The following is a 16,138-nucleotide window of genomic DNA, read 5'->3' as shown; positions in this document are numbered from 1 at the left end:
GGGTTAAAGTAGATAAAAGCAAAATACTGCGGATGCTGGAAATCTGAAACAAAAACAAAAATTGCTGGAAAAACTCAGCAGGTCTGACAGCATCTGTGGAGGGAAGGACAGAGTTAACGTTTCGAGCCCATATGACTCTTCATCAGAACTAAAGAGAAATAGAAATGTGGTGAAATATAAGCTGTTTAAGTGGGGTTGGACAGGTGAAGCTGGGTAGAGGGCCAGTGATAGGTGGAGCCAAAGAGAGCAGCATTTCACTTGCACTTCCCTCAATTTAGTCTACTGCATTTGCTGCTCCCAATGCGGTCTCCTCTACATTGGAGAGACCAAACACAGACTGGGTGACCGCTTTGCGGAACACCTTCGGTCTGTCTGCAAGCATGACTCAGACCTTCCTGTCACTTGCCATTTCAACACACCACCCTGCTCTCATGCCCACATGTCTGTTCTTGGCCTGCTGCAATGTTCCAGTGAAGCTCAACGCAAACTGGAGGAACAGCATCTCACCCTCTGATTAGGCACTTTACAGCCTTCCGGGCTTAACATCGAGTTCAACAACTTCAGTTCTTGAACTCTCTCCTCCATCCTCGCCCCTTTTTGATCCCCTTTTTTCTAATAATTATTATCTATTTTTTATATATATATTTTTCTTTTCCCACCTATTTCTATTATTATTTTTAAAATGTATTTCCATCCATTGTTTTATCTCCACCTTTTAGCCTATTTCGATCCCCTCCCCCCACCCCACCCCCACTAGGGCCATCTGTCACTTGCTCATCCTGCTTTCTACCCTTTGTCACCATTAGCACATCCTTTAGCCAATATCACCACCGTCAGCACCCCTTTGACCTTTTGTTTATGACATCTTTGGCAATCTCTCCTTTGCCTCCACCTATCACTGGCCCTCTGTTCAACTACACTTGTCCAACCCCCCTTAAACAGCTTATATTTCACCACATTTCTATTTCTCTTTAGTTCTGATGAAGAGTCAGACGGACTCGAAACATTATCTCTGTCTTCCTCTCCACAGGGTTAATGTAGTACTGGGGAAACAGTACTGCCCACATAGTGATGTACAAAGTCACATGATGGTAGACTGTGAGTACATTGGTAGTCTGGAAGAAGCCAGCATAGCGACAGCACCCATGCAAAGCTGTACCTTGGAGATGTATATGGATATAGGTTACTAATAAATGGTTTATGTTCAATCATACAAGCCTCTGGACCTCTTAGTGAGATACCAAACAACCTCCCAACAAATACTATCCAACAGTTTTTCACAATTCAACCCTTTGAGCCCCAGTATCAACAGTGAAGCTTCCTATTCTGGCTCTTCAATCCGTGAAATTTTCTCCTAGTTTTGATTGCCAAGATTGATTGCCACATTGTTGGTGAAGGATTGATTAGGTAGTGGAAAAACCATGTTCTGCCAATTGTTAACCTAATGAAACCCCTCAAAGCCTGTCCACAGAAACCGCCAAGTTTTGATTCATAATTCATCTGCCTTTGCTGCTGCTGCTGCCGCCTCTAATTCCACCTTGCAGTTATCTGCCTAACACACGACAGAAACAAAGTAGAAACATGCCTCAAGTCAAGCAATATCATTATCAATCAAAAAGCAGTTATAACATTATGATAACCAGTAATGCTTTAGTAATGCTTTGGCACAGCTGTACATTGTAAACTGTAACTCATTCCTAAGTAATAGATGGGTTTTGACTATAACGTGACATGTTATTTTAACCTTTGCGAGCCATTCTTTCTTTATGTTAGCATGCTTGCCTTTGAGTCAGGGGGTCAAGCCCCATTGAGTGATGGACATAAATGAGGGGTCCACTTGAGATCAGAGACGATACTGGGGCTGTAAACATAAACAGATGAAGAAGGAATATGATTGAAACAATCAGAAATAAGAGCTGAAAGCCTTTCTGAGACTCATGAAAAAGAGAATAAACCATAGCCTTGAAGAACTGAAAGAAGCTGCATTGGGGTTAGGAGAGATTAAGATCTTTCAACTACTGTACCGCGAGAGGAATCGAGCTTGTGTATACTGAAAGCATGTGATCTGAAGGGGGCTAATAAATGTTGAGAGAATAATTGGAATGCAGGTGGATAGAATGATTCACATGGGGCAGGAATAATGTGCGAAAGAGAACAGGAGCCAGGGAAATTACTGAGTGCCTTAAAAGAAAAACGAGACAGAGGATGAATTACTAAACGATAGCCCAGATGGGGCAGTTTGAGCAGAAACTAGTAGCCATCAATATAACTTGTGCATGTGCAATGAGTGCCAGAACCTGTCAGAGGTTTTGATGATATACATGACAATGGTAAATGAATCACCAAAGTGCTGAAGAGTAGGGTTCCAGAACTTGTGCATCATCCAAAAAGGTCACCAGCAGAATGACCATAGATCATATCAATAATCATGAATTAGACCAGAACTTTCCAAGATGATTAAAAACTTGGCAGTTAAAGTTAGAGCATCTGAGAGTAGCTACAAATCTCAAGAGGGTTGCCAACAATGAATTCTGTACATAGCTTATCCATGTTAAACAGTTGCAGTTTGGAGAAGGTGGGTGTCTTCCCCAGTTGGTTTCTTCTCACCACAATGACCCCTTTTATTTCCTATGTGAATGAGTCATGAGTTAAGAAGCCTCAAAAGCAACTGGGCAATTTCACATGACTGGAAAATATTTATTTTAAAACCGAGAGGACTTAAGGCAGATGAAAAGGAACGTTTATGAAAAGCAAAACAAAATACTGGAAATACAAAGCATGTCCTTTTGCATCTGTAATTAGAAAACACGAATAGATATTTAAGGCCCTGGCAACTTCATTGGTGCTGGTGTGTAGGTCAATCCCTTATAGGAATATACAATATGGGAGAAATAGGAATGAGGAACGCTCCTATCAAGTAGCAGTTGATGGGTTTAACAGATTATTAAGTTTCTTTGAACGGTTGGAAAGAAGTGGGAAAAATGCTGGATAATACTTCATTGCAGACAAAAAGAAGAAAAAAGAAGCTTTAAAAGTGGTCCCTTTAAGATAGGCCAACACGGTCTGTTGGGCCCCACAAGGAAAGAGGTGTCTCCTGTGAGACCCTTCTGGAACCCCTTTCCCCACATCTAGTTTCATGCTGCCAGGCAGCCAAGGATTGCTCGATTTTCCTGAGGTCCAGGAGCCATTTCTTGCCCAATTCCAGCCCAGTGGTGGAGGCCCCAAGAGTTAAAATAGCCCAGGTTTCAAATTCTCTGCATTTCACTTGCATCCCCTCCCATCCCCCAGAATTAAAAGCAATCCAGGGAGGCTGAAAAGGCAACACATCTGATTCCAGGTTTGTCTAAATCGGCCTAATTTGCACCAGGTTGGATTATAGCTTTGAGATTCAGTGCAAATCCCTACACCTGGTTCAGGGTTCTCTACTTTGAGGTAGCTGAGCTCAAATTGTTCAGAAACTAAAATCTACAGAAAGAGGTTTATTTGGAAGACAAAAAAAATAGCTTCAGGCAATGGGCTTCAGGACTGAAATTCAGAAAGTTGGTTGTTAAATATACTTTGAAGAAGTTTAGGAACATATTAAGTTTATTAACATTTATTGACTGCTTCTTCTTGTCTGTACAGTATAATAGGTAAACAAATAGACTTTTTTACAAAAGTAAAAGAGGATTTCAGTGGAATTGGTAGCACAGAACCTGCCATTAGTAAATCAACAGTCCGTTTTATACCGTTTGATTTCCTCTCCTACTGGAATCAGTGGGGTTAGAAAATGGAGTGGGTTGTTGAATTGCCTCGTTGTCACCTGTTCTAATGCTATCTCCTAAGACCAGTTCCCCCTCAATGAGCTTTTATTGCAGAGCGATTTCAGGAGCTGTTCTTCAGTTGAGCGTTTGCTCCTTTCATAGATTCGGGACTTCTTGATAGCAACACATTGAGTGCCTATGAGGCCTTCCTGTCAGGTGTAGTGGTAATGTTACTGGATAGGTACTCTTCAGGCCCAGGCTCTGGGGAAATGTGTTCAAACTCCAACACAGTAGTTGGTGGAGTTTAAATTCAATAATAAATCGGGAATATAAAGCTAGTCACTGTAATGGTGACCATGAAACTACCATCGATTGTTGTAAAAACCCTGGTTCACTAATGCCCTTTAGGGAAGGAAATCTGCCGTCCTTACCTGGTCTGGTCTACATGCAACTCCAGACCCACAGCAATGTGGTTGACACTTAACTGTCCCCTGAAATGGCCTTGTAAGCAACTCAGTTCAAGGGCAATCAGGGGCGGGCAACAAATGCTGGCCTTTCCAGCAATGCCCACGTCCCATGAAAGAATAAAGGAAAAAAAATCCATTGCAGTGGCCCCTGTGCCCATATTGAGTGCAAAACTGCTCCATTTTTATTTTTAAATCATTGCAACCCCCATGTTACACTGTGATTTCATCTCACTCTAAATAATCTCATTTGAGAGATTACACACAGCACACTATGCTCACAATAGACTGTGATCCTAATGTTCTTCATCCTTTTGCTTGGGCTGGCACAACAGATCAGAAGTTGTGATCTGCCCGACTCCATAGGGCTTGGACTTCGACTGAGACAGAGGCTGTGTAATTTAGTGCTCAGGAGAATCATTTAGAATTTTAGACATTGTGATACAGAACAAGACCATTTGGCCCATCCCACCAGTTCTGGAGCTAAATCTTTAACTGGCATTCTGTACTCTAAGTTACAAAGCAGCTCAGGGCAGTGCAAGGGATCAGACTCATAGAAACATCTGTCTTTTTTTATTCACAGCACTATTTTAGCAAAGGTTAATTAAACAGAAGTTATTTTTGTGCTCTATTAAAGGGGAATATAGTGAGTCTGGCAACCTTTTATTTTTAACTCATGAACACATTGATGTGAGCTTAACTTTTATAGAATCAATCCATGTAAAGCAGCGTTTTCTAAAGTAGGTGTAATTCTGTGTGTATTTTTATAATTTACATTTACAGAGCAAGAACACAAAAGAATGTACTTTACAATAGTGACAATGAACCTTTAAAAAGTCAGGCATTCTCAAATAGTGTAAATTAGGATGAGCTCCATACTTTGTGATTGATGCAATGCCTTGTGTATACTATTTAAATGGAGAGATAGATTGCAGAACTTGGTGGCACGGAGGGATCTGGGTGTCCTGGTACATGAATCACAAGACATTAGTATGCAGGTACAGCAAGTGATTAGGAAGATGAATGAAATGTTGTCATTTATTGCAAGGGGAATCGAATGTAAAAGTAGGGAAGTTTTACTGCAGCTGTACAGGGCTTTGCTGTGGCCACATCTGGGATACTGTACACAGTTTAGATCTCCTTATTTGAAAAAGGATAACATTACATTAGAAGCCGTTCAGAGAAGCTCCACTGACAAACATACGAATTAGGAGCAGGAGTGGGCTACTTGGCCCCTCGAGCCTGCTTCGCCATACAATAAGATCATGGCTAATCAGATTGTGGCCTCAGCTCCACATTCCCGCCTACCCCGATAACGTTTGGCTCCTTGCTTATCAAGAATCTACCAAACTCTGCCTTAAAAATATTCAAAGACTCTGCTTCCACCACCTTTTGAGGAAGAGAGTCCCAAAGACACTCGACCCTCTGAGTGAAAAAAAATCTCATCTCTGTCTTAAATGGGTGACCCCTATAAAACAATGACCCCTAGTTCTAGATTCTCCCACAAGAGGAAACACCCTTTCCATATTCACCCAGTCCAGACCCTCAGGATCTTGTATGTTTCAATCAAGACGCCTCTTACTCTTCTAAACTCTAGTGGATACAAGCCATTCCAGGCATTAGTCTAGTAAATCTTCTCTGAACTGCTTCCAGCACATTTATACCCTTCCTTAGATGAGGAGACCAACACTGTACTCCAGATGTGGTCACCGCAATGTCCTGTATAGCTGAAGCGTGGCCTCCCTACTTTTGTATTCAATTCCCCTCGCAATAAATTCTATTAGCTTTCCTACTTATTTGTTGTACCTGCATACTAACCTTTTGTAATTCATGCACTCGGACATCCAGATCCTCTGAATCTATGTTTCCTCCAGGGACTAGAACGAGAGGACAGAGTTTAAAAATAAGAGGCCTTGCTTTTAAGACAGAGATGAGGGCAATATTTTTCTCTAAGCGGGTCATTAGTATATGGGCTTGCCCCAGAAAGCAGTGGAGGTTGGATCATTGAATCTATTCCTGGCTGAGTTAGATAGATTTTTGATAGACAAGGGAAGCAAGGTTTATGGGGGAATGGCAGACTCCGAGCAGACTCGGAGGTCCAAATGGCCACCTCCTGCTCCTAAATCCTATTTTCTTATGTTCCTATGTGATAGAATCAGTTTGAGAAGATTACTCAGATCTCAACCCTAACACGTGGAGAAAGAGAGAAACAGCATGTATTTGATGATACGCCTCATCTCATTATTGTTCAGGCCAGATATATTGAGCAATGTATAAGGTTTAAGAGTGAACTCTCCAATATGGTATCATATGGACTCCTGACTCCCGCATTGTTTCTCTGTTCTAATAGTGGTGTGAGAAGAGCTAAATAGTAACTGGAACCAAACTATTGAAAATAAAGCAAGGACTTGCATTGAATTAGTGTCATTTCACAAGCTCAGAGCTCTACAACTAACAAAGTACATTGGAAGTATAAGCATTATTGTAATGCAGGAAATATGGCAGCCAATTTGCACCCAGCAAAATCCCACAAAGAGCAATGTGATCTGTTTTAGTGAAGTTGTTTGCCGACTAAACTTTGGTCAGGATCCAGGGAGGACACTCCTCTTCTGTTCGTCAAAGCCTTTATTTCCCCCAAAATATGCTTTATTCATAAAGTTCATAAGAGCACATTGCAAAACATTTTGACTTGAAAATTACCAGAAAGTGCAATAGAATTCAACTTGCCTCCATACAGCATGCATTCTTCCAAACAGTAACGGCCCATTGAATGGGCTGACAGGGCCTTAGCCTAACATCTCATCCAAAAGACAGCACTCTCTGAATGCTGCACTGTAGTGTCAACCCAGATTGTGCGCTTGCAGTCCAGGAGTGGAACTTGAGCTCACAATCATCTGACTTTTGAGGTGACGGCACTACCACTAACCCACAGAAGAAACCTTATTTCCTTGTTGCCACCAGGCCTGGTGCCTACCACACCACACCTGTTTATAGGCACACACTTACATGTACGTATTCACAGACAGATACATGCACACAGGTACATATAAATGTTAATCCCCTCTGACCTCTCCATCCTCAGCCTCCTGCACTGTTCCAATAAACCTCAATATAAGTTCAAGGGACAGCACCTCTACTTTTTATTAGGCACTTTGTGCAGCCTACCAGACGCAACGTTGTGTTCAACAACTTCAGATCGTAACCTCTCCCCCAGGGTTTTTCCAGTGCCAGTTACTGCCATTCCCATTCATACCTCCTCTAGACCCACCTATGTTTTGTTACTTCTCTCATTACCACCTCCTTTTGCCATGAACCATCAACTCTTTGTGTTTTAATCTCTCCTGCACCTTCCACCCTATTGTAGATCTTCCCTTTTGCTCTTTCCTCTCCTCCACCCATTCCATGCTTCTTGTTTGCTTAAAACTGTTAAGTTTGTAACTTTTCCCGGTTTTGATGAAAAGTCATTGGCCTGAAACATTGGGTTGATTCTGATATGGCCTCCTGCCGGCATGTTTAAAGGCGGTGGGAACTTGTAAAATAGAACGGGTAGCCTGCCTGCCACATTCCCACCCACCCCCGACCTAGCTCCCATTTAATGAGCGCTGGGTAAGGCATCAGCGGCCCACCCACCCTTAGGCTTATTGGGCCCTTAACTTGCCAATCAAGGATCACTTAGGGCCTCATTCTGCCTCCGCCGCTATTTTTAATCTGGCTGGGGAAGGCAGGTAGCCCGGGGCTGGTGGGCAGGAAGGGGTGGGGGCTACCTTCTGTCAGGAGGCCCCTGTGCCCATTGGGTGCAAACCCCACCACCCCCCCACCCCCCCACCCCAAGATCAACCCCCCCACCTCTAAAACTCAGCCACCCCCAACTCCCCTCACCCTCCCCGTTACTGGGGCTTGCCAGGAAGGCCCTACCAAAAAATTGCCAACTTACTTGAAGTTGGCCATCCATTGCTCTTCTTCTTCTTGGACTGCTTGTAGTCCGAGCAATGGCCACTACTCGTTTCTGGTGCAGCTGTGACTACAGAGCTGCTGGCCATTCAGATTGGCAGGCAGTTCTCTCGGGCAGGAATTCCTCCCAGATGGGCTCGGAAGTCCCACTCTGAACTAATTAAGGCGGCTCCCAGCATAATATTGACGGGTTTCTGGTTGGCAAGGTGCCGACGGACCTTTTGGTCGGCAACGTGGGTAATCCATCGCTAAAATCCACTCCATTAATTCTGTTTCTCTGCCCTGCTGAGTTTTTTTTATTCATTCCTGGGATGTGGGCGCCGTTGGGCTTAGGCCAGCATTTATTGCCCATCCCTAATTGCTCTTGAGAAGGTGGTGCTGAGTCGCTTACTTTCACCGCTGCCGCCCATGTGTTGTAGGCACGCCCACAGTGCTGTTAGGGAGGGAGTTCCAGGATTTTGACCCAGTGACAGTGAAGGAAAGGTGAAATATTTCCAAGTCAGGACGGTGACTGGCTTGGAGGGGAACTTCCAGCATTTTCTGTTTTTAATTCAGCTTTTCAGCAACCACATAATGGTATTTTGCTTTTGTATAAATATTCACATATGCAAACACGCCAATGTACTTATAAACCCACATACATGTCCACACAAATGAAATAAGTGCATGTACAGACACCTAGTTAGACAGACACACTGCAGCATTAATGATGTATTGTTGCCGTTGGTGGGATGGGGAATGAAATATTCTTTTCAGGCGCAGTGAGATATTTCCCTACAAATGACAACATTATGGAACGCATTATGGACAAATGAAAGCTTTACTTTGTGCCGGCCATGCCACTCTAACTATGGACCCAGTGGATTAATTGCAGTTGATTTTTAGCCGTGAGTGTGAAATGTGTGCCAATCCTGGTTTAGTAGCTCCCATTGTTATCCTTTGCCTCAGGTATCTGTGTACCACTTCTTGAAGGCGCCAGCCGCAGATCGCTGTCTGGGGACATACAAGAACACACTAAGAAGGGAACCCACCATGGATCCAAAGGCACGTACTGGCAGATTGTGGGAAACACACAGGCAAAGCCGTCACGTGAGAAAGGTTGGTGGCATTATCACCTTCCAATGGAATTGCCTTGGATTTTATCAGCAGTGTGTGGCTAAGTGTCACGCCTGCCCTTTCCAGCCATTGCTAGACAATGAGGAGTGAGAAATACTTCAGTCAGTCCTGGGCCCCAAAAACCAGATGCAGTGTACCGCATATAACAGGGATCAAACCTGGGGCCAAATCAGTCTGGATGATACAATGCCATTGATAGCCGTCCATGTACCGGCTGAGGCTCCATGATATTAATGGAAGGGGGAAGAGGAAATGTTTGTCATAACTTTTTTCACATGTACATTTATTGCTGCCCATGTGGTCCTTGAAGTTCACAACAGCAACTTCTGGAGGACAATAAAGACGCCTGAGGCTGAACCTAACCAAAAGTTAATTGTGGGTTTGGTAATAGTTTTCAGTCAGTCAAAACTCCTTTTCATCAACCCCATAATCTACATTTGGCAGGTTACTCTGTACATCACTAATACAGCTGCTGTTCTCTCATTGCTCTAAGTTACAGCAGTCACGCACTGGGCCATTATTGGCTCCCATGAATGACAATAACTGAAATAGCTATTGGCAGGAGCAAGGATGTTAAGCTTCATAATATGCTTGCTAAAACTCCAAGGGAACATCAGAAGAAGCCACTTGTTCTCCCAATCTAGTCAGATGTGTTTGCATATTTGACGAATTCAGACGGGAGGCTTCTGTTTTTGCAAGCCGTGTTTGAGAAAAATTCAATTAGGTTCCTGGTTGTCAGTTATTTTTTTCACTTAAACGAGCCTTATAACGAAATCTAGCAAACAAAAGCCTTTCTCAGACATTACCGATCATTTCCTAAAGACCTTAAAGGAATATTATCATGCAATATGCTGATAGAAAAGCTGAATAACCTAATTAGAATGTAACAGTAGCAACGGTCAGCAACCTCATGTTTGAACATGTCTCCAAGGTTTGTGTTGAAAAATGCTACTCGGGAGAGTTGAACAGGCTGAACTAGACTGTCTGCAACCCCGAACTCCTATTTGACCCTGAGGTGAATTTCTGACCCATATTCTCTCCATCATAAAGAGTGGCTACTTCCACCTCTGTAACATCACTCATCCCTGCTAATGAAACAATCACCCACAATCACCTTTAATCACCTCCAGACTTGACTATTTCAATGGTCTACCATTTTTCATGGAGATCTGTAAACCCCAAAGTCCCACACCAAGTGATGCATGCCTGTTACACCTGTTCTATCTGACCGATATTGCCTCCCAGTCCCCCAAGGCCTCCAATTTAAAATGTTCATCCTTGATTTTAAATCCCTCCCTGGTTTTATCACTTCCTACCTGGAGTATAATCACCCGCAAACTCTCCATTCCTCCGACGCTGGTCCCCTGTGATTCTCCCGCCACTTCCATTACTTCACTATTGGCGGCTGTGCCTTCAGCTAGCTAGGGCCCACCCTCTACAATTCCCTGTCCTCCTTTGAGACCCGGCTTAAAACCCACTTCCTTGAGTAAGCTTTCGGTCACCCCTCCTAATAACATCTCCTTTAACAATTCATTGGTTTTAAAGTGTGCTTTAGTATCTTATAATCTATGTTAAAAACAATGCAAGCTAGGTGAGATTTTGTCATAGACCACTCGAATGGATTACAGCATTATTTGAAGCTCTTGTTTGGATCTTATAAACAGCTTCTTGTATCCATTCGATAATTTACATAATTAGAAGGTGGCGATATTAGGGTTTCTGCTGTGGATTAATAAACTTCATAAATGTCAACGAAAACAAAAAATTCTGGAAAAACTCAGCAGGTCTGACAGCATCTGTGGAGAGAGAGAGACAGAGATAATGTTTCGTCTCTTCTTCAGATCGGTCACTGGGTGACCGAAAGCTTGCTCAAGAAAGTGGGTTTTAAGCCGGGTCTCAAAGGAAGACAGGGAATTGATCTGAAGAAGAACCATACGGACTTGAAACGTTATCTCTGTCTCTCTCTCCACAGATGCTGTCAGACCTGCTGAGTTTTCCTGCATTTTTTGTTTTCGTTTCAGATTTCCAGCATCCGCAGTATTTTGCCTTTATAAATGTAAATTTTAGTGTTAACTGGTTAACAACATCTCACTTTTTTCTTTGCTGTTTTCCATCCCCTCCATTTAAAGTGTCATTGCACCTTCCTATGCTACACCATCCCAAAGTAAGAGGGCTGCTGATAATGCCTTTTTCATTATGGTTGCCAACCATCTAGGACTGTCCTGGTGTCTCCAGGAATTAAAGCTGAATCTCTAGGACAATGCAGCGAGCAGCATGAGAGAAAAATCATTGGGGCACGAAATGAGTCAGGTTTTCTTGAACACTTTCGTTTGTTAATTATAAAAATATTGGAGCTGGGGGAAAAGGCCTAGGTGAGGTGGGCAGAGAAAGGAGGTCATGTGATGAAATCTCCAGGAATATGTCCAACCAGAGTTGGCAACTCCACTTTTCACAAGTGTGATTGCCTGAGGATTAGGCCACATTTCCTCCCACTTTCTCCAATGACATCGTTTAGATCACTGTGTAAGAAGCTAGGAATATGAACATGAACGGTGATCATAGTATTGTAATGTTTAGATTAGCTAAGGAAAAGGCCCAGAGTAAAAATACTAAATTGGACGAGAGCCAATTTCAATGGGGTGAGAACGGATTTGTACCAGGTAAATTGGAATCAAAGATCACCAGGCAAAACTGTAACGGAACAATGGGCTGCCTTTACAGAGATACCGTAATTCAGGTAGAGTCGAGATACATTCCCACAAGGTGGCAAGTTAAGACAACCAAATCCAGGGCTTACTGAATAACAAAAGAGATAAAGAGTCGGACGCAGCAGAAAAAGAGTGGCTTTGATGGACGTCACACTGATCATACATGTGAGAATGCGTCTGAGTACAGAAAATTCAGAGAAGTGAGAAAGGAAATAAGAGGGTCAAAGAGGGAGTATGAGAAGAGACTGGCAGCTGGCAGCTGGCATAAAAAAGAATCCAAAAGTCTTTCATTGGCATAAAAATATTAGAAGGGTAATAAGAGGAGAGGTGGGCGTGGAGGCAGCGGGCAAGGCTGAGGTATTAAATAATCTGCAGCTGACTTTAGCAAGGAAGAAGATGCTGCCCAAGTCATAGTGAAAGAGGAGGTAGTTGCGGCACTGGATGGGCTTCAAAGAGGAGGCACTAGGAAGGCCGGCTGTACTTAAAGTTGATAAGGTACCAGAACTGGATCAGATGCATCCGAGGATACTGAGGGAAATAAGGGTGGGAGTTGTGGAGGCACTGGCCATAATCTTCCAATCCGCTTATGGTGTGAGAGGACTGGAGAATTACAAATGTTATACCATTGTTCAGAAAGGGGCGTAAGAATGAACCAAGCAACTACAGGCCAGCCAGTTTAACCAGTTGTGGGAAACCTTTTTGAAACAATAATCCAGAACAAAATTAACAGTCATTTGGATAACGGTGGATTAATTAAGGAAAACCAATAAGGATTTGTTAAAGGCAAACTGTGTTTAACTAGCTTGATTGAGTTTTTTGATGAGGTAACAGAGAGGGTTGACAAGCATAGTGCTATTGATGTGGTGTACACAGACTTCCAAAAGGCATTTGATCAAGTGCCACCTAATAGGCACACCAGCAAAGTTGAATTCCATGGTATATAGGCGCAGTGGCAGTGTAGTGAAGAATTGTTTTTTTGGACTAGAGGAAGGTATACAGTGGCATTCCCAATGGTCAATACTAGGACCACTGCTTTTCTTGATCTACATTAATAGCCTAGACTTGGGTGTACAGGGCACAGTTTCAAAATTTGCAGGTGACACAAAACTTGGGAGTATTATGAACTGTGAGTTGGATAGTGATAGACTTCAAGTGGACATAGGCTGGTAAAGGGCAGACATGTGGCAGATAAAATTTAATGGAGAGAAATGTGATGTGACTCATTTTGATAGAAAGAACAAGGAGCGGCAATATAAAGTAAAGTATACAATTCTAAAGAGGATGCAGGAACAGAGAGACCTGGGAGCATATGTGCACAAATTAGCGAAGGTGACAGGGTAGGTTGTGAAAGCGGTTAAAATTGCATGTGGAATCCTGGGCTTTATAAATAGAGGCATCGAGTGCAAAAACCAGGAAATTATGACGAACCTTTTTTGAACTCTGATTTGGCCAAACTGGAGTACTGTGTCCAATGGTGTGTGCCACATTTTAGGAAGATCTGAAGGCATTAGAGAGGGTGGAGGAATGATTTACGAGAATGATTCCAGGGTTGAGGGAATTTGGTTACGTGGACAGATTGAAGAAGCTGGGATGGTTCTCCTTAGAAAAGAGAAGGTTGAGAGGAGATTTGATAGAGGTGTTCAAAATCGCGAGCAGTCTAGACAGTAGATAGAGAGAAATTGTTCCATTTGGCAGAAGGATCGAAAATGAGAGGACACTGAACTAAGCTGAATGGTAAAAGAACCAATGACATGAGGAAAAAGGTTTTTACACAGTGAATGATTAGCATCTGAAATACCACTTGCGGCGCAGGCAGATTCAGTCATAGCTTTCAAAAGGGAACTGGATAAGCACCCGAAGAGAAAGAAATTGCAGGGTATGGGGGAAGGGTGGGGAGTGGGACTAGCTGAATTGCTCTTGCTGAGAGCTGGCACATATATGACGGGCTGAATGGCCTCCTGTGCTGTAACCACTCCATGATTCTGTGAACCCACAAACTAGCCAGGTTGGTACACTGGACTTGTAAATTTAAGATTGTTTCTGAGCGAGTTTGCTCATTTTTAAAAGATTAATTTTTACATAAAAATGCCAGCGTGTAATTCTCAGAGTCATTGGGAAGATTAATGTTTGCAAATGGGATCATGTCAAAACTGCTTGTGTAATGTGGAACTTGGCAGATTGTGGGACTCAGTGTGGAACTCAGTAAGGCTCAAATAAAAGCTGATTGTGAACTTGTGTACATTATTGAGAAGAGGCCAGCCTTTCCTTCGAACATTCATAAAAATGTTATTTGGTAGGAGGTCCTGCCAGATGCTCTGAGGTAGCTGCGATCAATAAACTAGGAATTTGTATGGAAAAAGAGACTAGAAGGGAAAGGCTTTTGATGCAAAGCATTTCCCCATTACTGTCAACAGTCATTTCGTTTGGCAAAGACCTCTGACCTATTAGGGAAAACGTTCTGCTAGATTGTCCCCCTACCCCTTTCATCTCACTCCCCTGGGGGAACCCACACTTCAGGTCAGGTCGATATTCTGAGATCAGTCAGAAAGCTCCCGAAATCTGGCCTCTTATGCATCCCCTCCACTCTGTTCCCCCCCCACCCAGTAATGGCAGCCATGTTTTCAGGCACCTAGGCCCTAAGCTCTGGAATTCCCTCCCTAAACCTCTCACCCTCTTGCCCCGCCTTCAAACTCAAGCTCTTTGACCGATATTTGGGCCACCCGCTGCTGATATCTCCTCCTTCAGTATGGTGTCTATTCATGCGGCCACAATGCATCTTGGAGGGGGGGAATTTCCGAGATTAAAGGTGCTATGTAAATGTAAGTTTGTTGTCCTTCTTGTTGCGCAGGTCACGAAGGGGACTCCTGCTTACGCTCCTCAGACTGCGCGGAAGGATTTTGTTGTGCTCGCCACTTTTGGACCAAGATCTGCAAGCCAGTTCTTCGCCAGGGGGAAGTGTGCACGAAACAGAAGAGGAAGGGCTCACATGGCTTGGAGCTTTTCCAGCGCTGTGACTGCGCAAAAGGACTTGCCTGTAAAATCTGGAAAGAGGCCAAATCAAGGCTGCACATCTGCCAGAAAATCTGAGTGCACTGGCGTTTCCACTACAGCCCTGAGACAACGAAACAAAGGTTCTTCGTAGGAGCATATTGTCTAAATAATGCAGCATTTGTTAAAGTGCCATTTCTTCCACAAGAGTTCATTCACACTTACTGCAAAAAAGCACACAAGAGAACCAGGCCTGAAGACCATGGCATATCCACTCTGACCATTACGTGATCAGCTCGCACTCCCCCAAATTAATCGGAGGCAGTTTCTGGCTTCAGTGGGGAGTGTTGCGCCGTAGCCTTTGATATTTCCTTTTTTGGGGTTTATGACGTTTTTTTTTGAATCATTCTCGGGGCGCTGGCACCGCGGGTGAGGCTGGCATTTACTGCCCGTGCCTGGTTGCCCCTGGAGACGGCGGCAGTGGGCCTTCTTTTTGAACTGCCGCAGTCGGTGTGGTGAAGGTGCTGTGAGGTAGGGAGGCTCAGGTTTTTGATCCATGTATTAGAATTTAAAAAAAAGACTCCGCAACAGTCCAGAGGGCGGGATTTTCCAGCCCCAGCCCACTGCCGGGATCGTCCGGTCCCACCACCACAGGGCCGGAAAATCCTTTGCCATAAAATCTTACCACACAAGGAGGGGGGGAGGTCATTCAGCCCATCAGGTCTAGTGCTGGCATTTTGATGCAGGAAATGCCGTGTACGTTGACCATCGTGAGCTGCCCCTGAGAAGGTGGTGGCGCATTTTCTTCTTGAGCCACTGTAGTTCCTTCGATTTGCGTCTCAAATTTAATTTTCCCATCAAGCTGCAGAAGGACAGCCACTAATCAGTTCGTTCCCCCCCCCAAACTTGTTCATTTTAACTGTGACAGGGGAGCCCATTTTAGCAGATCCACACAATATTACACGTTTAGAACATTCTGCTTATAATTCCGTTGTTTTCTCACAATAATGGCTATATATCCCAGCCAATGAAGGTGTAGCTTAAATTACATTTCAATTGCGTATTACAGAACAGATAAACTCAATTGTGAGGAATATAGGAACAGGAGGAGGCTATTCAGCCCCTCTAGCCTCCTCTGCCATTCAGTCAGATATTGGTTGATTTGTAC

The 16,138-nt window shown here is 43.6% G+C and overlaps 1 protein-coding gene across 1 annotated transcript in view; it reads left to right on the top strand.

Moving 5' to 3' along the window:
• dkk2 (dickkopf WNT signaling pathway inhibitor 2) overlaps nucleotides 1-15,104 on the top strand; it is a 38,358-nt gene extending 23,254 nt beyond the window's left edge. The window contains exons 3-4 of the mRNA XM_078542427.1: nucleotides 9,107-9,256; nucleotides 14,831-15,104. Of these exons, the coding sequence (XP_078398553.1) occupies nucleotides 9,107-9,256; nucleotides 14,831-15,069 (389 nt within the window). The 3' untranslated portion in view covers nucleotides 15,070-15,104. The remainder of the gene's footprint in view (nucleotides 1-9,106; nucleotides 9,257-14,830) is intronic.
• The last annotated feature ends 1,034 nt before the right edge of the window (nucleotides 15,105-16,138 follow it).

Source organism: Cetorhinus maximus, chromosome 1, assembly GCF_964194155.1.
Source record: "Cetorhinus maximus chromosome 1, sCetMax3.hap1.1, whole genome shotgun sequence".
NCBI lineage: Eukaryota > Metazoa > Chordata > Chondrichthyes > Lamniformes > Cetorhinidae > Cetorhinus > Cetorhinus maximus.
The sequence above is the reverse complement of the archived record's forward strand: the minus strand, read 5'-3'. Positions and strand labels throughout refer to the sequence as shown.